Genomic DNA, 24,278 nt, shown 5'->3' on the forward strand with positions numbered 1-24,278 from the left:
GGTGGTCATGTCATTTGTCTCCTCCAGTCTGCTCCACCCGAAAGTTTTCTCTTAACAATCCTGTGTACTCTTGCGGGGAAATGAGCACCTGAGTCACAGAGCTTCCAGTCTCATTCAGATTTTCGTATTAGAAGAGCTTCAAAGACACGGCAGGAGAAAATAAAGTGAAATCGGCGTCTGTCAGACATGGTCGGACAAACCGAGTAACTTGCATGACCAGTTATTGTCCTCAACAATGAGGCGTTTACAATTATTCGCCTGTGTGTTCTTGAAGGCTGTGATCTTACTGTGTGCCACTGTAAAGGTAAGTAATGAGCTTTTAAAATTAGTTTTGAGTTTTGAGACTCTGGTCAGTCTCTTTGCTAACGGCAGTCGCGGCTGTTGTTGTTGCTACAGGTAACTACATTGTATAGCAGCCTACTGTTGTGAACAAGTTAACTACAAATGTGAAGCTCCGACCCTTTCTGATGACATGTTCTGTGCTGTGATCTGGATTTAAACCTGGTAGCCTACCTAGTTATATAAGAGGGTAGGCTTATATAAAATCTCATATGGGGATCAGTCATAGGCGTTGGCATCATATTTCATGTTTACATGTCAATGTACGGCATCATAATCATAATGTTTAGTCAACATATTACCTGTGTAACTTACCTGTTCAATTAAGTGAAAAATATGTATATCTAAGGCCGACCAGGGGCCACATAAGGGCAAGGGTGGGCCAGTGCCGCCCAGATTGACAGCTTGCCCATCCAGGGTGATTTTTCTGATAATCAATCCCCATCTCTCACACATATACCCTCTCATTGCTGAATCATTGTTGTATCACCTTGTGTGGTCGGAAATAAATTGATAGGTTCAGGCAGCTGTTTTCCCATTTCTGAACTTTCCACTACCAAGTTAAGAGGGTTCACATAATGACAAGAAGACCATGGTATTGACAGTCAGGCTCATGAATGCACCATAAAACTATAACAGCTATAACAGTTATTAGACAGAATATTTTCAAAATGTTCTATGTAGATAGACTATTTGCTCACTGCTTTGTTTGTGCTTTGTTTGTGCCGTGTGTGTATTTGTTTGCATGCACATGCATTATGCTTTACACAATTATCTGTTCACACTCTGTAGCCTGGATAACAAAAGATATTTTCCATGAAGTGAATTGTTAACCAGAAGTTCACCATATCTATGCAAATTTCTGGAGGTGGTGGTTTCATATCTTCATTGGGCTGAGAGGCCCTTTGGTGGGTTACGGTGAAGATGCATCATACCTCCTGAATTGAGGTGTTACTGCACACCCAAATCTGTCAGACCTGGTGTTGTCTACTTTAGACATTGTTTTGTTAGTGGTTTAGGTTGCTCACTGTAAAGGCATTGTCTACTTCTTTAAAATGTTCATATGTTGTGTGTTGGATGGCTTCTCATTTTCGAGGTCAAGACAGGACCTATAGTCATTCATATTGCCTTTAAAATTGCATGATCTTTCTCTATCCAGACATGATGGAGAAATTCACTGAGTGAATTAGTGATGGCTCTTCTCACATACTACTTCAGTTTACCACCTGCAACGAAGCTACAAACATGATGCTTGCTAATACAAAACCTCTCCATCAGACTTTTAAAAAAGTGTAGCAAGTTTGGTAGATGAGGACTGCATGCTTCTATAGCATTCTTAAGTATTGGTAGAATACATTTGGTTAAACAGATGTCCTCAAAGACATGACAACGTGTTGGAGTCCTACCGATTTTTTTTTTAGACGTACAGGTATCTGATAGGTTAATCATTAGAAAACTGCAAGCATTCAACATCACTTTCCCCAAATCCCCATTTAACCTCTGATGCTGTCCTTTCAATGTGTAACAAGCACCCATATCTTTGACCCCTCTGTCACTACAGGACAGATAATTGACACATAACTTTGTGATGTGCACACATGAAGTACATAGCAGGGAATCCACCATTAATCTAATTTTAACATTAAAGTGTACCGCATATTCCTGCATCTTAAATTAGTGACCACACACTATAATTTGATTAACAGTGATATTTTTTGAATGTATGTTCAATATTAGATTTCAAGTTAGTTTGGGTCCAATACAAAACTATACATTTTAATACAATAAATATATTACTGTTTTAATCAGCAACTTTAGATGACGAAAAGCATTATGTGGATGATTTCCATACTTTTATGGTGTTTGAATAGTGGACAGAGTTACTTCTGTAGCAATGCACACTGTGCTGTTTTTTTTTTTAACCCTAGACACCCAGCAAGTAATGACTCGGGAAAGTACAACATTTTGCATACATGTCCTGAGAAATTGACTCCCAGCCAGTCGAGGCAAAACCAACTGATAGGCTGCTAAACGAGGGGAACATTGTGACGTGGATATCTCCTCATCACAGAACTGTCTCGGAACAAGGAAAGGGTAGCTTTCCTTATTCCTCTTAAACAGTGCTGAGGCCTTACAGTCCCTATGTGGGCTGGTCCCCTTTGTGTCACACAATACTCTGACATTTGGGAGTGAATTTGAGGACTTTAGCTTTGTCTTCATGTGAAGTCCTGCATACTTGCAGGCAACATTTGCATAAGCACTTGCATGCATAAATGCATAAAGTGCATACACGACACGACACGGCTTAAATTTGGCAGTGCGGTACAGTTTCATTTCCTGGTGAGGTTATTTGTACTGGCCATATATCTCAATCCTCTTACCCATATGAGTTTCACCCTCTGAAAAGATTTCATTGAAATCAAGTGCAATGGGATATGGCCTGTTATGAAACAATGCTCAAATCTGCTGTCTGACTGAAAATTACTATTGTTATCTCTGTGCAAGTACAAAGATTTAAATCTAGTGTTTCTGCACCTGTACAGTATATCATGATGCCCAATGATTTATCCTTTCATTGAACTTTTAAGGGGTGCGAAATGAAGTGAAGTGAAGTGAGTGCTTGGTTAAATGACTAGTCTCACAATGGACCCCCTCTAATACACATATTTTTTTTCCAGCGGTCCAGTAATAAATTAGGTCAAACATTTTTTGCGTTTTTTGAAATGAATTCTACATGTTAATTCCAAACACAAAGAGCTCCAGTAACCATGACCCATGGAAATGTGAATCCATTCTTTTCCACTGCTCAATGCTGTCATTGTGTGGAGTTGGAACGCCTGGATCCTGTGACCCTTAGAACAGGGAAGAGAAGCAGTGGCTATTTAAAATAGCCAGTACTAACTAAAAAGGTCAGACCATCTCAATCAGGTTGCTGTTGCAGAGATTGTTTATAGCACAATTAGCAGATTTTTGCATTCTGACCGTTAGTAAGATTATTTTCTGTAGTCTCCACTGACCATAGTGCTGGCATTTCAGAGTCTGTTTTGTCTTCAAAAGAGTGTCACTAAAATGGTTTTGTCTTTCTAACCTTAGTATCATAAGAATATCATAGCTGTGACTGATTTACTAGTTTTAAGTAGCTTCAGCATTAATGAAACACCAATTCGTTAGCCAGCAATTTGTTTTCGTCTCAGATTAATTTTCGAAAATCTCAGTTTAATGCTATGGAATCGCACGTCATGTTCTTTGCCAATGCAGCAGACTTTACAAGTTCCCAGCCCTGGTCTCGAGTTCAACCAAACACCCACACAGCCAAGCAGGCGTGACGTAGTGGGCTTGTTATCACCCCGGTACAATTTAATTGGTAGGACAAATCAGTGACTTTATCAGTCGTGGAGTCAGACAGTCCACTGATCTGCCTTTTGGGAGAGAGCACATTGGATAGAGGAGTGAAGGTTTCTTTTTCCCCTCTTGTTCTCTTTTACTGCCAACATGCAAATGTGAAGTCTGCAGGTCTGTACTGTATTTTTGCATGTCCCTTTTAGCTGTGCTGGGCACTGAAACCCGAGCAGGAAGTAGGGGTCTGATCGGTTATACAATTACGGCCGATAGAGATCTGCAGTTAGTAAGAGGCCCGGCAGAGGGACAAGAAGGGAACAGCTCCACTGCCAAATATCACATCTTATTTCCCTAGCCCAAGATGGGTCTGGCGATACAGTGGCTGGGCCAGGCCATGTGGGCGAGAGGAGGGCTGAGGAGTAGAGGATAGCCCTGCGGTCAGTGCCAGCTTGTGACGAACACAGAGCAGGCTAGGGTCTCTTTGATCTCTTATCAGCGGCATCATCCCTTTCCAGAACTTAAAAAAATATCCCATCTAAGGTATCGAGAGAATTAAGAAATAGATAAGGTGTGCCATCATTTGAAAGCAGTAATCTCCAATACGCCCTGTTAGACAATTAGTTTAAAACATTATCTTTCCAGGTCGTATAAGGGCCTTACACTCAAGGCCTCAGGGCCTACAATTTACTTCAGTTCTTGTAATCTGTTATCAACCAGGGTCAAACAGTAGAAGAAACTGTAAATGTGCTTCATTCTAAGTTTATTCCACATTCTAATGCTGATCTGTTTTGAAGTCCTGAATGGGAGCTTTACTTTTGTTCAATTGAAAAGCCAAACCAAGCCAAGGCAGATTGAGTGTGTCTGAAGAAATAAATCATAATCATACAATATGTTGGCGTATGTTTTTGTTATATTTCTCACATGAATCATTGTGTGTTTCAGTTATATGGGGAAAGTAAAAGTTCAAGTAAGCCTTTGTTTATTGTTCGGTCCAAGGAACTTGGAGCTGTCATTAGAGGAAACACTGCTGACCTGAAGATACCACAGACTCTTGTTAATAGACAACAGCCAATAATTTACAAGATGCACTGGACCATGTCTAGAGACGAGTTTGGACGTAAACATCAGCTGTATTTCCTATAATTGAGGTTATCAAATGGAATTAGGAAAGCGGAACATGCCGGTAATGAAGACTTAAATTGCACAAGCCGTTTCTCCTGTTTATTGGATTTTTCATGTTTTTGTAATATTAGCTTAAGAATCAGAGAGCCAGTGAGTTGAGTTTCTCAGTTATCGTGTCAAGCATTAGCCAAGACAATTATTAACAAGGACAAGAGGGCAGGTTTTTTGTTCTTTCCAAACTCATTATATTTGCTTTAGACTTATTGTTGTCTTTTTGAAAACTGAGTGTGGTCTAGAGGTGTGTACAGGAACTATTATTTCTTGCATAGTTATCCTTTCTTAAGCCAGCCACCTTCAGAACTCACATTCAGGTAAACCATAACCGTAGTGACGCATAAGTTTGGCTCATGGGAGGGGAACTGTGCAAATTGCTCAATGTAAGCATAGTCATAATACGTCGTTCAGTCTGCCCTTGACTTGATGTGGCCACAATGGAATAATGACACTTGGTCAACATACATCACTTGAGGAAACTACACAGAATTTTCTTTTAAAACCTTATCTGACGTAAGATTGGTTCTTTAATGTTGGTTTAAAAAGGTTTCAATCAGTTTACTCCCATTTTAATGTGAAAATATTCAAATAGTCTCTAGTCTCAGGAGTATGTCTTACAGTGGTGGGTAGCGGAAGTGAAGCTCATTGAGCAGTACGGGCAGATTGATAGAGCTTCCCTTCTGTTTCTGTGTCTCTGTCTTAAACTAGTTTCAACTCCAAAGGAGTCCAGGTTTCCATGATGTCAGTAACTGGAACAGAATGGATGTGCTCTGGAGAGTAGTGAGTGGGAGCAGAGGACGAGCAGTTATGTTCGTTTTTTACACAGCATTAGCTTAGTTAGCTGGTCTTGCACATGACTAGCCTTAAGCATAGACTACCATGAGCAAATTCACCTCTGACATAACCATCTGCTGTGTGCTCTTTGGGGGCCTTCCACAGGAGGTGTTTATGTAAATCAGCAGGTCTGCAAACAGCAGTTGCTTGAGTATGAAAATAATAGTTAATAAATGATGGTGACCTTTCACTGCTTTAGTGTACCACAGTAAGATTACATCAACACTTATGCCTAGTAACCTCATTCCAAAGCTTATTCAAGAGACAACAAGGCTGGTGTACTGGAGATGTTGGGTCACGCAACAGTGGGCCAGGTTGCGGATGTCATTTTTATTACATGGAATAAAACTGCCTGGAGGTACGACACAGCTATAGGATGGCCTATACCAAGTGAACAGATGCGTTCATAGCTTACATGTCCTGTACATGTACAGCCTTTTTAAAATTTTAAAAATAGAGTTGAATTGGCATTGTTGTTAATGTCACGCCTGTGTTGTCTAGGGGAAAAGGGCAAACCCTTGACTGGTCTAGGGCCCTTTCCTGTGCGCAGCTGTTGAGCGGTTGATAAGCCTCTCTCAGAGCTCAACCTCAGGCTTGTGAAGTCCCAGTAGCAGCCTTTGGTCAGGGCCTGTGAGTGAACAGAGTGTGCTCTGTCTTCTGCAGCTGACAGAAGCGAAAGGAAGAGTATTCTTTCAACCTCACAGCTGTTTATCTGGATTGGTGTAGGTTGATTGAACCAGTGACACTTGACATCTGAGTGAGACGTTCAGGATGGTCAGTCAGCTCAAAGATTTTGTCTGTGTTTTTTGCTGAAGGAAAACTGTGAAATACATGGTTCTCACCACAGAACACAACATATTAAAAACTGAAAATTAATTAATTGTTTTTTCTCTCTGTTGTTTGTTGATTTGCTTGACCTTGGACCCCATGCAAATGCTTAATAAGTCACTACTGTGTGTGCAAAGTGTGTGTCACTTCCGCCCACCTAGAGCTGCTAGAGAGTTTTTGACTTACACAGCAACAAAATATTGCAATTGTTTGTGTTTGTTTGGTATGGTGTGTAACCGCTTACTGTGGGAAATGCAAGGCATGTGGAATTATTGGTGGGTTTTGTGTTGTATAGGGAAGTGTAAAAGACATGAACATGTGACAGGAACAAAGCTATATGCTGCCACCTATTGTGTGCCTCTTTCAAATTGGTATATAATTCTTTCTATGCCCAACATGAAGAAAAACTACTAAATAATTGCATTACTTTATTCCCCTTTGCCTCACCTTTGTAATGCCATTGATGTTTAACACACAGGCCACTAGCTGGGTCCGTCCCTGACCAAGATGGACAGTTCACTTCACTTTTTCCCTGGGCGCTTAAAACCCACTGCTCCTGGGGTCCTGGAGAAAGGACTGTCCGGGATGGGAAAATGCAGAAGTCAAAATAACGGCGACCTCGTCCTCCGTGTGTGTGTGTGTGTGTGTGTGTGTAAGGCTCTTTACTAATATTTGGATGCTGTGGTGTTGTATGAGTATTGGTCATTCCAAATAAATGAATCAAATGTGTGTGTGTGTGTGTGTGTGTGTGTGTCCGTGTCCTGTGACAGTCAGCCTTGTTTGTTTGTTTGTTTGTTTGTTTGAAGCACACAGGCCACTAGTTTATTATCTGAGTGTCCTCTGGTATGTTAGCTGTGTTAGCTGTGTTGGTGGTGAAAGATTGGGGTGTTTTGATGGATTTGATGCATGTGAAAACACCACTGTTATGCTTTAATATAATATACGCTATTTTAGCTCTGAAGTTAGTGGCGTTTGCAAGATTTTGCAAAGGACTGAATGGAATGTCGGTCTGGTGATGGGTAGGGTGTTGGTAATGGCCTCAGTGCCGCCAGAAGAGTGATCTCCATGAGAAACTCTGGAGACAGGGCCTCAGCCTCTATAGTGGTTGCATGAGACTGGTGTCGGTGGTGCACAGAGCTACATCTAAAGCTGCGTGGCAGAAACCATGTAGAATTACACTTGTGATTATTTGTATGTGAGAATTTTCAGTTTTTACTGCTTAAAGGGGAAGGAAGCCGTGTGGTGTCTTACACGTTCACATTCAGAATGGGGAAGCTGGGTGGTTCAGCTGTAGACTATATATAATGTTGTTCTCTGTTCTGCAAATCATTGATAGATTAAAGAGAAAAGTGCATTTGGTAAAGCCATTCTTTGCTAATGTGCCCTTTCAGAAAGCCATATTTTGCTCATGCTTGCTTACCCTTTCTGTTTTTTTTTTATTATTATTATCTTATTTTGTGTTTGTGGCAAATAGAACTAATGATGTGGTCTCTGAAACTTACCCTATAAAAAGATAACATGAAAAGGTTTTTCCAGAAGGAAATGCAGAGATGCAAAATAACTGGGCAGATCTGCAAATACACTGCCACGCTCAATGTAGCAGGCTGTTCCATTTGAAGACAAATATTTACACACATTTGCTCTGGTTTAAAATAATTCTCTTCCTCAAACCAAACCTCAGTTGCATGCATGAATGCTACAAACCCTAAAATGCATAGCATGATTTGACCAAAGTGCACTGATACAAAATATAATAAAAAAAAGTCACATGCCTTGACTATTGAGTTTATTGCAAAAGTGCCCCAGGTCATACATAAACCAAAATAAAATCCCACTATCCACGGGAAAGTCCAGGGAATGTCAGCTTTGGTTTTGTATACAATGTCCATCAGTCAGACACCTGCCTTCCAGAAATTAGATTCCAGGCGGGGGTAATTGCATCAAACAAGATTAGTCATTTAACCAGGTGAAACATTGGTGGTGGTAGTCAGCGTCATGTGTTTGCTGAAGTATGTCCATGGTGATTCTTTCTCTGGCCGAGATTCGGGAAGTTTATCCATAATGACATTGTCGCTTTGTGAGCACTGAGCCATGCCCGCCCATGTACTACACAAAGGTCAAAGGTCGTGTGTGGTGGTGGCCTGGGCATGCCTTTACAGCAGTCAGGAAGAAGTGGTTGGCTGGTCAAAGACGGTTAAATTACAGTAGACAAGCAATGGTAGGCCTAAATTAAAACAAAAAATATAATTCCTTTCTTTAATGGCCCAAAATTGTTTGTAGTTTCAGTTGCTAACACAAATTTTTATTTTAACTACTTGAATCAGAATATGAATGTAGCCGAGTTACCAGCAAGCTACTACAAAACTACATGTAATTAAACTACTAGTTTGTAGGTCACTTCAGCACGGAAGACTGAACTAAATGATGCAAGCATTGGCTTATTGTATCTGTTTGCAAACACAGGGTACAGCTGGTTGCTCAGTAAATATGTTTAAATTACAGCCTACTTGCCTTACACTTGTCAACTTAATTGTCATTTTATTTGTAGAGTATTATATGCAATAGATTTACATGGTTTCCCTTTTTTTTCTTTCAGGTTTCACATACAGAAGAATGTAAGTGTGTGACAGCCACATTTACTCTATCTAAATGGTCTTCCATATGGTCTTGTTTAATTCCTCCTATTATGTGTAGTACATTATACTTCTCTCTTGAAAACAACTAACAGTCCGCCCTCTCTCCTTGCTGTAAAGGCACGGCTTGTGGCTATAAAGCTACCTTCACCACCACGGAAATCTCAATCTTAATCTCAGGAGATACCACATGCTATGTTCACAATACCACCTTCAACCAGACGGGGTCAAGTATAGTCGTGAGTGGACTGACGCCAGGAACTACGTACCTCTTAACTATCAACTGCACCAATGACTGCTGCGCCAACTTCACAACAGGTTAGTTTGCATGTTATTCATTCAGCTTCCTACAATGACTGTACTCAGAGATGTTCTGACTCATGTTGTGAGTCCTCACGAAAAAGGACTTGCTTCAAAAATCTCACCTGCCTCCTTTTCCCCCTTCCCACATCCTTCTCATGCACGCACAGAAGCGGTCAGTCCTACTGTCACGCACATCAACACAACAACCATGAATGTCACCTGGACAGGGTATCCTGTTACAAATGCATCAGTCACCACACGTAAGTTGCTCGTGTCTCCTTAGGGGAAAGCCACTCTACCACCAGCACCACTCACACACCCATGCATGAGTCGGGTCGAAAGGCCTGACTCAGCACATTCAGTCATTTTTTATGATGATGCCATCTCTCTCAACCTCACCCTTACCCTCACCCTCACCCTCACCCTCACCCTCACCCTCACCCGCTTTATGACACACACAGGCCCACAGGTCATCCGAAACTTGGCCATCGCTTTGGTCACGTCTGAATCCGTGTCTCTTAGCTGGGACAAAGGGGATGGCAAAAGTCCCTTCTATAGAGTGCTTTGGGAAAATAAAGAGAATGGTGTGAACGGAAGCAAAAGCACCAGTAACACCTCTGCCGTGGTAGCAGGACTGAGCTCAAGCACCAAATATGAATTCTGGGTCAGATCAGTTGCAGCTGATAACCTGACTGTTGGGGAAGCTTCAGACCCCAAGCCAGTGACAACTAGTAAGTTCTCATTTTGATCTTGAACTCAGTGAGGCCTGTGAACTGGGGTCTTTCGTACTCTTAGTACTGTAGCCTAGTGCATTTTCCAGTGAATGGCAAAGATCCTCCGCTGTTGATGAAAGGAGCCTGATGAACTCATGTCAGCGTGTCACCAAACTACCAGAGATCTCCTCTGAAACAAGAGACCTGTTGTTTATAATTTCTGGTGTTGTTTAACTGTTTTCAGCAGGTCATCTGTGTTTTTTAAGGCTTTTCAAGATGTTTTTGGTTTTTAACAGACCCAGGAGCCCCTACAGACATCCGGGCTGTCGAGCGGGGGAACAGCTCTCTGAACGTGTCCTGGAACAGGCCCAATGGCAGTGTGACTGAGTATGTGGTGTACCTCGGTGGGCAAAACAAAAGCACAACGTCGCCACCTGTGATATTTGAAAATCTCAAGCCTGGAACGGTATACAGATGCAATGTGACTTCAGTTCTTGGATCAGAAAGGACCCCCTCAGACACGGTTGAGTTGGCTACCGGTAAGTAGAGGTCTCGGTGATACCCACAGTCCTTCTGTCGGCATGCTATTGGAGTTGAAAAGCGGGATATTTAGATTTTTAAAGTGCCCGGAAATATGTTTTTCTTCTCAAAGGAAAACATTTATTACCCTCTTTTGAGTGTATCTCAACCTATCCTTCTTTTTCTATTTCTCCTTCCTCCTTATCTCTCCCCTTTCTCTCTCTCAGAGCCCAACCCACCAGAAGCTGTTAGCATCGCTCACAGGACCAACACTTCCTTGTCACTCACATGGAGCACTCCTCTCCTGATGAGTGGAGTCACACCACTCTTTTACAATGCATCATACTCTTCTAGCTCATCTCAGGTGGTGCAGGTCACTGAAAATGGCACCTCTGTTACACTGTCCAGTTTATCCACGGGGACAGAGTACAGCATCAACGTGTCGACCATAGGAGCTCAAGGCCTGAGGAGCAGCATTGTCTCTCTGACTGGATACACTTGTACGTTTCACATCATTTCTTCTTGCTTTCTCGAGATTCAGCCATATACATTGCTTGATTTAGTATTGTTTAAGCTTGGATGTTAAACTAGCACCAGAAACAAAAACGAATCCCTAGTGATTTTTAATTGTATTTGTTAAGACATGTTCTTTTTTTCAGGTCAAGTCTGCATGAATGTTACAGCCATATCTGGCCTCCCCTGCGTTATTTAAGTTTTCCTTTGCCATCGTATAAGCTCCTTACTCATGCCTGTTTTTTACAGTGCCCAACTCTGTGGGGAACCTTCGTTGCCGGTCTGTGTCCACCAGTTTGCTGGAACTGGAATGGGAAAGTCCTCTTGACTATCAGAGTTACTACAAATACAGGGTCCTAACTATCTCTCCTTCGCCGACGAACCAGACTGTGCCTGGAAACACTATTAACATGACAGACCTTCAACCTGCAACTGCATATAACTTCAGTGTCGCAACCATTATACCATCAGCTAATGTCCAAGGGATGCCTGCAGATATTGTGTGCCATACAAGTGAGTTGTATTTTTGAATGAACAATTTGAAAAGCTGACCTGAATGCGTTTTATTCATCAGTGAGAGAGTTATTATGTTTGTTTTTTATACTTTTGACTCTTGACTTAACAAGATTTTTCCTTTTTTTTCAGAACCAAAGAGTGTATACAATCTCAGTGCACAGGCTGTCAGCACAACCCAGATTCGCCTCACGTGGGGTCACCCAGACGATAAAGGGATTTACACATATGAAGCACTGCTTGTAAATGCACAGGACCAGAGCAAAAGAACCTCTGACAACGGCACAATCTTTGAGAACCTGGAACCTGGCACCAATTATACCTTCAGTGTCACCACCAAAGCCTATGGCGAGACATCTGAGCCCTCCGTAGCCTCCTCATTCACAAGTAAGAATCGAGTTTCTTGTCACACCTTGTTGCACCTAATTTTTAGTTTCTCGACCTGGCTTAATACTTCTGTCAAACTGGAACTTGAGATATTAGCCAAAGTTAGCTAAAGTGTACACACACATCATGAAAAAGATAGAAGTTTAAAGTAATGAGGTCCAATTAAATGCCCTCCAGGCCGTTCCCTGTAAGGTTGTTCGCAATTGCACTGAACGGATTCAAATGCAGTGTTTTCCTGACCTGTGTTGACCTTTTGTAGAGATCGGGAAAGCAACAGGCCTGACTGCGATTGGAACCACCACAACCATGGCAGTCAACTGGGTCAAACCCAGTGGGAATGTAATGATGTACACTATCGCCATAAAACAAAAGGATACTCAGATCCAAAATGCGAGCCAGGTTCAGGAGGTTGTTTTCAGTAACCTGCGGCCGGGCAAAAACTACACAATCACCGTGACAACCACAAGTGGACCATTCCAGGAGGTGTCGGATACGGTCATCAATGCCACATGTAAATTGCACTAATCCCAACATGTTTAGCAGTCCAAATCAAACACACTTTAGGTATGTTAGCTGTCATTTCTCCCTCTTATTGCAAAAATATTTATTTTTCATCCATCCTCAGATCCCAACCCTCCTAAGGAGCTGAAAGTTGAGCAACACACCAACAGCTCCATACTTCTGAAGTGGGAGAGGCCTCTAGATATGGATGTGGGAGAGTACAGCTTTACTGTATCCTATGGAAACACTCATCTGACTGGGGTTAACTCTGAGGATGACAATATCACTGTGAATAACCTCCTCTCAGGCACTCAGTACAACTTTACAATGAGGACTGTGGGTGCAATGGGCTATGAGAGTACAGCGGTCACAACCCAGCAGTACACCAGTGAGTCTCAGTACAGATTCAGCATGCTCTCTCTCTCTCTCTCTCTCTCTCTCTCTCTCTCTCTCTCTCTCCTGCAGTTTTTGCTACGCTCACAGGGGCAAGGGAGACCTTTCAGTTCTGTCTGCCGCTCCTATTCACTAAACGTCCCAAATTGTGCTTTAATCTTTGATGCTGACAGTAGTGGCCTTCTCTCACAGTTAATTGTACATAGTTAAACTGGACACAGAAGTGTTATTTCAAGGCCTGATTTCTTTCCAGAACCCAACTCTGTGAGTGATCTGACCCAGCTGAGCCTCAGCATGGAGACCGTGACGGTGGAGTGGACTCAAAGCGATGCTAAGGAAGGCTACTCTTACCGGGTGGATGTTTCTTATCCCAACGGGACGCAGATTAAGCAGCTCAACTTCACTGACACCAGAGCAACAGTAGAGGGACTGCAGTCTGGAGGGAGGTACAATGTCACTGTCACCACTCAAACTGCAGGTGGCACTCACGCTCCAGCCAAATCCATCACCGCGCTCACAAGTAAGTTGTGGTCCCTAAGCTCCATCACTATCTTTATGTCCGATGGTATATCAGAATCAAAATTTCAAACGTTGGATTAAGTGGTTGAATCAGAAACCTGTTTAGGATTTCCATGTAATGAATTTAATGCAGATGTGTTTTTTTGAAAGAGGTACTGCACGCTAAAAATCTGTTTTTGAGCTGTGAACTAAATTATATGACTGAACTTGAATGAAACACATCAATGCTGGTGTCAGTGTTGACAAAAATACCATTTTTATAAAAATCTTGAAAATGGCTCAACACGCCATCTACTGTTTAAAATCATCCTGAACCGATGCTGATGAAGAGACAAAGTTTGGGACTTATCTTCATGGATTTAAATTCAAAAACATCATGAAATGAATATTTTTTTTAAAAAGCATGTTAACGCCCTCTAATAAGCCCCTCTGATCTTAAGAATGTTAACACGCCCCCTCAGCCCCCTACCCACTTTTTAGATTTTTTTCTAAATGATGCAGTGGGTGGAGTTAGGCTCAGAGCTGAGGGTGAACTTACACTTGAAGGTTTATGTTGCTGTTTGGGGGTGTGTGCGTGCACGCAATGTCTATTTTTCGCTACTATTAGGCCGTTGCTGGTATTTTGTATTTCCCTGCGCAATGTGTGACATCGCTGAATTACTGATAAGCTGCCTGGGCCTCTTTTCCCCCCAGAACCCTACCCCATCACTGGGTTAGTAGCCATCACACAAAATGACACTGCTGTATTCCTGAACTGGACCAGACCCACAGACTTTTCTCAAGAGGGGTCTTACTACATAACTACCAACTGCAGCAAGGCCCAGCCTAACCTGACAGTGGAGGCAGAAGCCATCTACATCACAGGGCTGAGCCCAGGCATCTCCTGCTTCTCTACTGTTTATAGCCAGGTCAATGGCATCCCGGGAGACGCCGTCAGCATCTCATACAGCACAAGTAGGGAGGCTTGTCTTTCATGGCTTGTCTTTCCTCTAAAATTTAGGATTAGCTCACTATTCATTTGTTTTGGTGGTCCTCATGACTTTGTGCTGCCTTTGACCCTAAACAGATTTTCAGTAACAGGACATAGCTTAGCTTGCACTCAGAGTTCTGCTTCTCCTGCATGTTCTTAAGCACAGCCCTGCTGTTCTCATCAGCACTTCTCTCTCACTCTTTCTCACATGCTCTCTGTTTCATTCACTCTTCCTTATTTTCTCGCAGAGCCTCCTAAAGTCTCTCCTGAAGTCACGCATGTCGGCACAAATGGCATCATCAATGTGACATGGACCCCCGTGAAGGGTGTTGACGAGTACATTGTCTCCTTGGCCACTGCTGGAGTCACCATCCAGACTGTTAACATTAGCAGCAATGAGAGCACAAATCAAAATTTGTCACTTGCGTTTTCACACCTGCTGCCCGCCACCATCTATACGGTCACCATTACGACAGTCAGTGGTTCCTTCAGTGAGCCGTCAGATCCAGTAACCATAGCAACCTGTGAGTACTCAACAGATTGGATTGTCTGTAGTAGATGTACAATATCATTGCTGTATAGTCAGCTACAACTTGCTTCCTTCTTGGCTGAACTTCACAGTACACTACTAACATCAGCTGAGAAAACATGATCATTGGTTGTCTGAACTGTCAGCTTCACTCAACCGTTGTGTTCTATCCTGTAGATCCTACCAAGCCTGGAGAAATAAGAATCATAGACAAAACCACAGGCTCTATCACACTGTCATGGGGAAGTGCTCCAAACATGACCAATGCCAGCTTCAGTTACATTGTCAGGTATGAAACTGGAGCTTATAGCAGTGAAACCAACACTACAAACACCACCCGGCTCCTGTCCGGCCTGAATTCTGGAACGTCCTACAACATCTCTGTGTCAACCATTGGTCCGATGGACCTCAAGAGTGAACCGGTGTACCTGTACCATGTGACGACAAGTAAGGCTTTTGAACTGCCGACCACACACTACACTATACCTTCCATGCAACCTGTTTATGACCAGTCAAACTTGAGATGACAAATATCAGTCCTCTCTGACCCCTTTCTCTGTGCAGTGTGTTATCCGCGGCAGGTGACAACGATAGGTTAACTTAAACCATTGAACACGGAAGTGTACATAGATAAGAAGTCTCACATCCCCCCCTAAATCTGGTGCATATCCTCTTGTTTTGGCAGAACCAGGGAGTGTAACATCTCTGAAAGTGTCCACAACATCCACAAACAGCATCACAGTTCAGTGGACCCCCCCCTCTGACGTCAAGGATGGATATAAGTATAGGGTCAGTGGCACAGATGGAGAATCCAGTAGCCCCACCCAGCAAAAAGAATACACTTTCAGTGGTTTAACTGCAGGAACTAAATACACCTTTAGCGTTCAGACCCTCACTGGTGATGGCACAGCAGGAGCTCTGGTGAATACATCTGCCTGCACAGGTGAGCACTGGCCACAAAGCTGTGGAGCTCAGTTGGTTCTTGTCAGGCACTGGTGGAGAAATTGAGTTGTAATTATTTTAGTAGAGAAAAGTGTAAAAGTGACCTTGTTGCACAATCACCATTTGTATTTCTTTCACACTGATATATATTTTCCTTTTTCTTGCATCTGTTCATGTTTTTTTGTTCATGTAAGGTCATATCAGTTGTAACGTTTTACCTCAAATTTTACCTCAATCACATGTTACATTTTACCTCAAAGTTTGTCTGCAGCAATAAGCCATCTGAGAATTTTGACCGCTGTTAGCATATGCTAACCAGGCTGTATTTGTGCTGTGCAGCTGCATCGGAGGTGTCTCAGCTAGACTGTTATGGGCCCAACCTGACTGAGGCCATGCTGAACCTAACATGGGCTAACCCTCCTGGCTCAAATACGGGGTTTGAAATCGAGCTGGGAAACTCCAAGCAGTTCATTCCCAAATGTAACCCCAGTTGCTCCTTTAACTTCTCTGGTCTGGACTACAACACTCCGTATACTGTTGCCATCTTGACCAAGGGCTGTGGAAAGAACAGCTCTGTTAAAAGCATATCCTGCAAGACTGGCATTACAGGTGTGTGTGTGTGTGTGTGTCTGTGTGTGTGTGTGTGTCTGTGTGTGTGTGTGTGTGTGTCTGTCTGTCTGTCTGTCTGTCTGTCTGTCTGTCTGTCTGTCTGTCTGTCTGTCTGTCTGTCTGTCCGTCTGTGTTTGTCTATCTGTCTGTCCATCAACTTTATAAGTAGCTTCTTACCAATGGAGCCTCAAGATGCGAGGTGTTACTCTTATAATCGTATACCATTTTGGAATCTGTAAATCTTTAGAGTGACAGAGACATACAGTGCATTCTGGTTAGCAATCATGGTTCTATACACATCTAATTGCTCGATTTGTGTGCTTCTTGTAGTGCCTCCTAAGACCAGCACTGAAGGCAGTGTGACGGCGGCGACTGACATAGAGTTTGACAAGTTCACTCTTCAGCTGAGCCCCAGCCTCTTCAACGACACCCACGGCACTGTAGTCAGTTATGCCATCCTTTTGACCTCAAATCTTGGTAAGATTGTCAAGATATATGTTCTGAACTAATTTGATGTTGGTTTGAGTTTTTCGTTTTGTCAACTTTGTACATTATGTTTATATATATTTTTATCATATGTGTTATTTTTCCAAAAAGGGTCATTAAGTGGAGGGGCAACCCAAGACCTGACCAAGACCTTTTCGGACTGGACAGCAGGAGACACCGACACATACCTAGCTATTGGTCAGGAATTCCCGTCTACAAGTCGCAGCTCAGATACGATCTCAGCGGTGATAGGAGATGGGTCTCAGTGGCAGGGATATGTAAACGGGCCACTCAGGGCAAAGGGGACGTACAGGTAAGAGCACCCTGACAGACAGACTAGAGTGACTCCAGATTTAGAAAACAAATGGAGATTGTCCTCAGTAATCTAGCATTCTGCACATCATACAGTTATTATCTCTTTGATAGTTTCTCAGGGTTGCATGTATCGCATATTTGCAGGCCTATATGCAAATATCTAATAATGTATCTAAATGTATGGCCCTCATGTGATGGAACTCTGTAAATGACCCCATGTTTGTGTAATGGGCACGTACCTCTTCCTCTCACCTTCACAGCTATGCCGTTGTCATCTTCACCAAGATGAAACTAGACAAGGGACTCATTTCAGCAGCAGACTCATACTTTTCAATCACAGAGTTTCACACGACAGAAGTATATCTACCTGAAAATCCAGGTAACAATTATTAGAGCCCAACAAAAGGCATCATCAGTTTCACTAAACAGCTCAATGGCAGTTATAGCTATCCTTCGTCCACTCTGAATCACTTAAACACTCCATTGTTTGAGGCGTAGGGTGTGTAACTGGGAAATAACTATGCCATTGTCATTCTGTGTGTCTAGCTATCATTGGCGGAGCCATAGGAGGTGCTGTTGCAGCAGTTGTCTTTCTCCTCATCATCACTATGATTTTTGTTGTCGGCTTACGGAGGTTTGTGTAAATACCAGCACTTTTGAAACAGTATGCAGATGTGCGATCCATCATGTGAAATAGCTTACAAGAGTTATGTTTAATTTTAGGAAGAAAAATAAAGAAGACACTCCAGGAGTGCCCATCCACTCCATAAGGTCAGTTTTGTTCAGAAATCATGGCCCGTATGGTCATATTTAGTTATTTGTTTATTTCATTAAAACGTGAAAACATTTGTTACATTTTTTAACTTGGTAATTGTTGATTGCTAATCTAAAATATCCCTCTTTTATTTTTACAGAAACAAAGTGTAAGTAATTCCCTCTAAGGACTCCTGCCACTGATCTATGTTGGGTATTTCCAAACATGTTTGAGCAGGTTATAGTTCAAGTTCAAGAGTTTTATTTGTCACATACAACAAATGTAGTGAACTATATTTATAATATATAATATATAATTCATATATTATGAATTATATAGTGTATGCAGCACTGAAAACTGTTTTATAACTTGACTGTAAGATTGTCCCTCTGTGTAAATGATGTAATATTAAGAGTATTATGTTATTGCACAATTATTGAACATTTATGGTCTTATTTCTTGGTGTTCTTGGCTTTTACAGAAGTGAACCTATAAAGGTGGAGGATTATGAAGCTCACTACAGGAGGCAAAGAGCAGACTCCTTCTGTGGCTTTGCAGAGGAATTTGAGGTGAGTTCTCGGATCTCATTTCTGGCGTATTTAACTTTCATGTGTCATATTTTACTTTAAAAAATGCTGCTGGTTGTCCAGTAGCTCGAGGCCATTGTGGTACAAAGATACTCTAAAGGAGATGTTGCTAATAGATGAAACTGTGTACACCGTCATTTGTCATTCATTGTGAACTGTAGGCCATGCATCTGACATGGGATTTGTAAAGAGCATATAAAAGTATACTAATTGGGCTTAAGATGATTGTTCTGTAACTGTGTCCTTACCCTGTGACCCATAGGACCTGAAGCCTGTGGGTATTGCTCAGGCAAAGAGCAGTGCTTTAGCCCCTGAAAACAGAGCAAAGAACCGCTACAACAATGTGCTGCCCTGTAAGTCTGAATGAGTGTGTGTGTATGTGTGTGTTTGTGTGTCCTCTGTATGCACACAGTAGCCTATAGTACCAAAATCATGCAGTTATTACACATATATAAATTGTTGGTGTTTTTCTAATCTGCCTCTCTCTGTTCATTATATAGATGATAACTCACGGGTCAAGCTGTCTGTCCATGGCAGTTTGTTTGATGATTACATCAATGCCAGCAACATGCCTGTATGTATACCTCACTGTGTGATGGACTCATTTAAACTTGTTGATTTCTTATATTTGTATTGCGTGTTTGCGACTGAGGAATATTGTTAATGGGAGCGCTGGCGTGTTTGTTCCAGGGTTATAACTGAATGAGTGTGTATGTGTGTGTTATGCAGGGTTATAACTCCCGTAAGGAGTTTATCGCGGCCCAGGGCCCCTTGCCTGGTACAGTGAATGATTTCTGGAGGATGATTTGGGAGAAGAATGTCCACACGGTGGTCATGCTGACCAGATGCAATGAGCAAGGACGGGTGAGCTGTGGACATACAGGCACATACTGACACTCTATTATGGCCAAGTCAGCGCTGTTTATAACCTGATTAATGTCCTATAGGTGAAATGTGAGGAGTACTGGCCAGCTGAAATTAAACATTACAGTAATATAACTGTGACCACAACTTCTGAATTTCCTCTGGAGGACTGGACCATTCGGGACTTTGATGTCAAAAATGTGAGTTATTTCAATTAAAATTATTCATATTATTTCAACCACAGAACCAAAGATAGTAAAAGATAACTTTTTTCTTTTTCGTAGACCCTGATGAAGTTATTTAGGTTGAGTTGTGTCCAGTCAACAGCCCATTTGTAGATAAACTTTAAATATTGCACTACTTACTTTCACACCCTAATTGAACTGATTAGTCATTTCATTAATTCAGTGCTTTCTGGCACTTCTGACGGCACTTAATGAAGCAGGGTTATCATAATTGACTTTGGACTGCTCCTGGCAAGTGAAAGTGGATTTGTAGCATGCCCTGTGCTCCTCTCTAGATGAAGACGGCAGAGACGCGCGCCGTGCGGCACTTCCACTTCACAGCCTGGCCAGACCACGGCGTGCCGGAGACCACTGAACTGCTCATCAACTTCAGACACCTGGTGCGGGAGCACATGGACCAGTACTCCCGCCACTCCCCCACCATGGTGCATTGCAGGTCAGCAGCCATCAACATGAACCTCTCGCCAACACCCCATCCCCCCCCCCCCCCCCTCCCCCCGCTACTCTCCCTCTTTAACTCTCTCATCTTCTTCACTGTCTATTTACTACACCTTTGTTTGGTTTCAGAGTTCCATCTTTCCTAATTCCTGTTTATGTGAGAGAGTCTGTGGTCTATAGTATAGTACTGAAGTCTGTATTTTTCCCCTGTAACACATAGTGCTGGTGTGGGACGTACTGGGACATTCATTGCCATCGATCGGCTCATCTTCCAGATAGAGCGGGACGGCCTGGTTGATATCTATGGAATCATCCATGACCTCCGAATGCACCGAACGCTTATGGTACAAACTGAGGTGAGTGACACGATTTCCTGTATGATTTGTCAAGTAGAAACATCAACTGTATGTAGAATGTTAGACTGTGTATAAGTGGGCCTATATACAGTCATTGTAGGAGACTTTAGCTGATGAATGGTAGAAGCTCCCAGGAATGTTACACTGAAAACTGATGTGATTCTTTTAATTTTTTTCCCAGGACCAGTATGTGTTCCTGAATCAGTGTGCCATAGACATTATCAGGTCCAGGACGGGCACCAACGTGGATTTAATCTACCAGAACACCGCTGCCCTCACTATTTATGAAAACTTTGAACCAATGAAGAAGTCCAAAAATGGATACCACAAAGCCTAGGTGCCACAGCCCCTCAGCAAGCTTGGCTGCACCGAGTACCAGTTCAATTATTTCTTATCTACTGTCTTAATTTCCATTGAAGAGATTTTCATCTAAATATTCATTTATATATTTATTTAACTGTAAGTATGAATGTGCAGTTTTTGAAGGAATTGCACCGTTTCAATACATAAAGACCACTTATGTTTTCTTAGCTTGTTTTGATAATTTCTATGAACCAGGTACTATCAGTGTAATTTCTTATACTGGTATGTAGTTTACACACTGTATTGATACTGTAGATGTATTAGGTGTGCTATGCTTCAGACTTTCAAAATGATTTATTTTTATATATGTTAAAAATGATTAATTTGTCTCATTTTATTTGTGCAATACATCATGTCATCCAAATGAATATGCAAAAGTTTTATTTTGGTTAATATATATCGCACTCAGGACATCAATTATTCTATGCTTTAGGTTTGTGCATAAATGCTGATCTTTAAGGATGCTGTTAAATATTTAAACAGATTTAAATGCTATATTTTAATGTATTTTTTATAGACTATGATATTGTTGTTCAAATATGAGCACTTTCTTACATTCCATCGGTTACTTGCCACTCACTGTAGCCCTGCCCCACCCTCACCCTACATGCACTGAAAGCCTTCTTTATTTTGTTCTTCTTGGCAGTGGTGCAGGCCACAATTGGTTACCTCACAATTGAATGCATTTTGTTATAAAGACCACTGTTTTCCCTATCAAACACAAGTTAAAACATTGATGGATCATATGTAAAAATGTGACTAATTTTAAACCGGAATTATCCTTGATACATTCCATTGTATATTGTAACATTATTTCAATCATCATTTCAATGTCCGTCATTTCAAATGGTAATTCGTTATTTTGAAGTAATTTCTTACTTTCTCTTCCTTACCGTAAGAACATGCTTTTGTCACATTTTCAAAAAAGGGATCTTAATTTTATTAAAAGGGAAGGAAGGGTTGTAATTTTGTATGCACTATGCCTTTGACTACTGTATGTATTGTAATTACCAACATCTTTGTATAATGTGTGTGTGTGTGTGTATGTGTGTGTGTGTGTTGCATAAAAACTTAATTGAAACATTTCAAGTTGTGTATACCTTAAACAGTTCACTCTCTTGTTATTCTCACGCTACACTCTAGAAGAGAAATGCATTATACTGCTTACGATGTCAAACTATACATGTTCAGATAGTGGAGTACACTTAAATAACAAACCTATCTAAATATACTGTTGGTTACAGTCCCTTATGTGTGTATTTATGTGTCTTAGGATATGTATGGGCTACCAGTACAGCAGTAATGTGAAGCAGACAACAGACTGTTCTGAATATGTTGCTGTAAGTCACACCTTACCCATGCGGCCCATTTTCTTCTGAAATAATACTGACATGCCTGGGGACCTCACAGACTTTTCTAAAACAATTTAAAACATGCATGACTTGTATTGCAACATGTAGGCCTACAGACATTTCAGGTTGCCACGGTTATACCGGACAGAAGGCACTCGAGATCGAGATCTCCCTTGTGGATTAAAACATTACACCTGGATGGCATGATAAACTAGGCCAATTACCATCTTCCTGTCTCTTTCAAACAGCTGTTTGTCTTCAGTGTATGACAAGAACCAATTTAATTTTTCTACGTTTTGTAGCGGTTGCTTGTGGGCACAATATACAATATAATCATGCAGCCACTGCATGGATCACATTCCCCATAGCTGAGGGCGAAAGGTCCTAATCTTATACTACAGTAAAGAAGTAAAGTGAAACGCTTGAGGTGTGAATCTACCCATCATTCTTTTGGTGCAGTGCTGCCTCAGAGCTCACACAGAGGAGCTAGCCCTCCCTAACTCTCTGTCTCTCTCTCTCTCACACACACACACACACACACTCCCCTCCACATCATCCACCAGCAACCCCCCCAAACACACGGGCTAGCACTCCACACTGCAGTCCTACGGTGGAATGACAGTTAAGGATCCCCATGTTGCTGGGTCATACACAGTGATACAGTTCCAAGTGAGAGACAGGAGTGGGAACACAGAGGCACACACGGACCTGCATCTTAGTCCCAGCTGGGCTTCGACTGGCTGGATCGAGTGGCAGACTGTGTTGTTCATGCCGTGCTGTACCGTGAGTACAACCTGTTTCCAGCTCTGGGTTGATAAAGGCATGGGGCAGCAGAATGGATACAATACAATGGCATACAGATCCGTCAGGTGTAACCTCCTCTGTTGTTCTGAAAGCAGAACCAGGTATAACCTTTTGCTATGACATTTTGACAACTGAAAAGGCACTTTTTTTGGTCTCTTGGCATGAACTGCATAGTACAGCTATGAGTTGAGCTGACACTGAGTTGAATTGGGTAAGGGCCTTGACAATGCTTCCTGTTGTCCTCTGACATATTGGTAACCTTATATACCTACTATTAGTCACAGTGTAATAAGTAGCCACACCAATATGATTATGCAAATACTGTACTTGCGATGATTAATTATGTACTATTATACCGGGCTGCCATCTCTCACCGAATTGACACAAACATCACGATCTCATGCCTCACACGTCCTCTTCGCTTCCCTTTGATGTAAAAATTGTGATTTTTTTTTAAGCAAAGGAACAGCAGTGCGTGCAACAATAAGTAATTTCTATGCTAATTCTGGTGGAGCAGCCAATCACTTTTTGTGTGTAGAATAATTTTGTGTGGTCCAGCAACGAACCTGCTGAGCTGAGTGGAACAAGGCTGGAAGAACAAATACCTAAAGAAGGTAGGCCTTGTGTAATGGTCATTTGTCTAATTGTATTCATTCGTCGGGTGTAACTCAGGATCTATTGGTAAAGTTGTAGAGCTGGCCTACATAGAGCAAAGTTAGCTAAGCTGTTTCAGCACAATTTACATAATTTTTTACTTAAAACATAATAAAACATACACTACCATTCAAACATCTGGCTATGCTTAGTAGTCAGTGGCACAAGAAGGGGGCTATGCCACATAAGCAGCACATAGGGGCGCCAAACAGAGGGGGAAGCGAAAAACAATGGTAAGCTTAAAAATACATAATAATGGGGAATCTTTGTCGATAATTTAACTTTTACTTTTTTAATGTAAACATTGTCACATACTGTATCATAGACATAGCCTGCCACACGGACAAGAATGGCTAGGCTAATGACTTACAGATAGGCCTATTGGCCACGGCTGTGCTCCAGGCACAGCAGTTGGTTTCAATGACTAGCAATGCACCTAATACACTTGGAAAAGTGCTGTTCTTTCAAAGCAGTATTAAAGTGAAATTAGATGTTAAGTT

The 24,278-nt window shown here is 41.9% G+C and overlaps 2 protein-coding genes across 2 annotated transcripts in view; both read left to right on the forward strand.

Annotated features, from left to right (window-relative positions):
* Positions 1-235: 235 nt before the first annotated feature.
* Positions 236-20,942, forward strand: ptprja (protein tyrosine phosphatase receptor type Ja; the record flags this gene model as incomplete). Its single annotated transcript, XM_080843735.1, has 30 exons — positions 236-304; positions 9,113-9,131; positions 9,270-9,467; positions 9,620-9,712; positions 9,914-10,183; positions 10,462-10,704; positions 10,912-11,184; positions 11,447-11,710; positions 11,843-12,097; positions 12,357-12,608; positions 12,723-12,986; positions 13,245-13,511; positions 14,204-14,464; positions 14,729-15,004; positions 15,187-15,456; positions 15,695-15,952; positions 16,291-16,560; positions 16,891-17,037; positions 17,158-17,359; positions 17,622-17,740; positions 17,908-17,995; positions 18,085-18,141; positions 18,597-18,684; positions 18,965-19,055; positions 19,203-19,276; positions 19,432-19,566; positions 19,650-19,766; positions 20,087-20,247; positions 20,470-20,605; positions 20,787-20,942. 30 exons carry the CDS (start codon positions 236-238, stop codon positions 20,940-20,942), a joined length of 5,373 nt encoding a protein of 1,790 aa, XP_080699861.1.
* A 1,993-nt stretch (positions 20,943-22,935) lies between these two features.
* The window catches only part of LOC308369095 (oxysterol-binding protein-related protein 5-like), a gene marked incomplete at both ends in the record, with an annotated part of 29,520 nt that continues 28,177 nt past the window's right edge, over positions 22,936-24,278 (forward strand). Inside the window, one exon of the mRNA XM_080843434.1 lies at positions 22,936-23,103. Coding sequence (XP_080699560.1) covers positions 22,936-23,103 — 168 coding nt within the window. The remainder of the gene's footprint in view (positions 23,104-24,278) is intronic.

The sequence above is a fragment of the Sprattus sprattus genome (genome assembly GCF_963457725.1).
Source record: "Sprattus sprattus genome assembly, chromosome: 8".
Classification (NCBI taxonomy): Eukaryota; Metazoa; Chordata; class Actinopteri; order Clupeiformes; family Clupeidae; genus Sprattus; species Sprattus sprattus.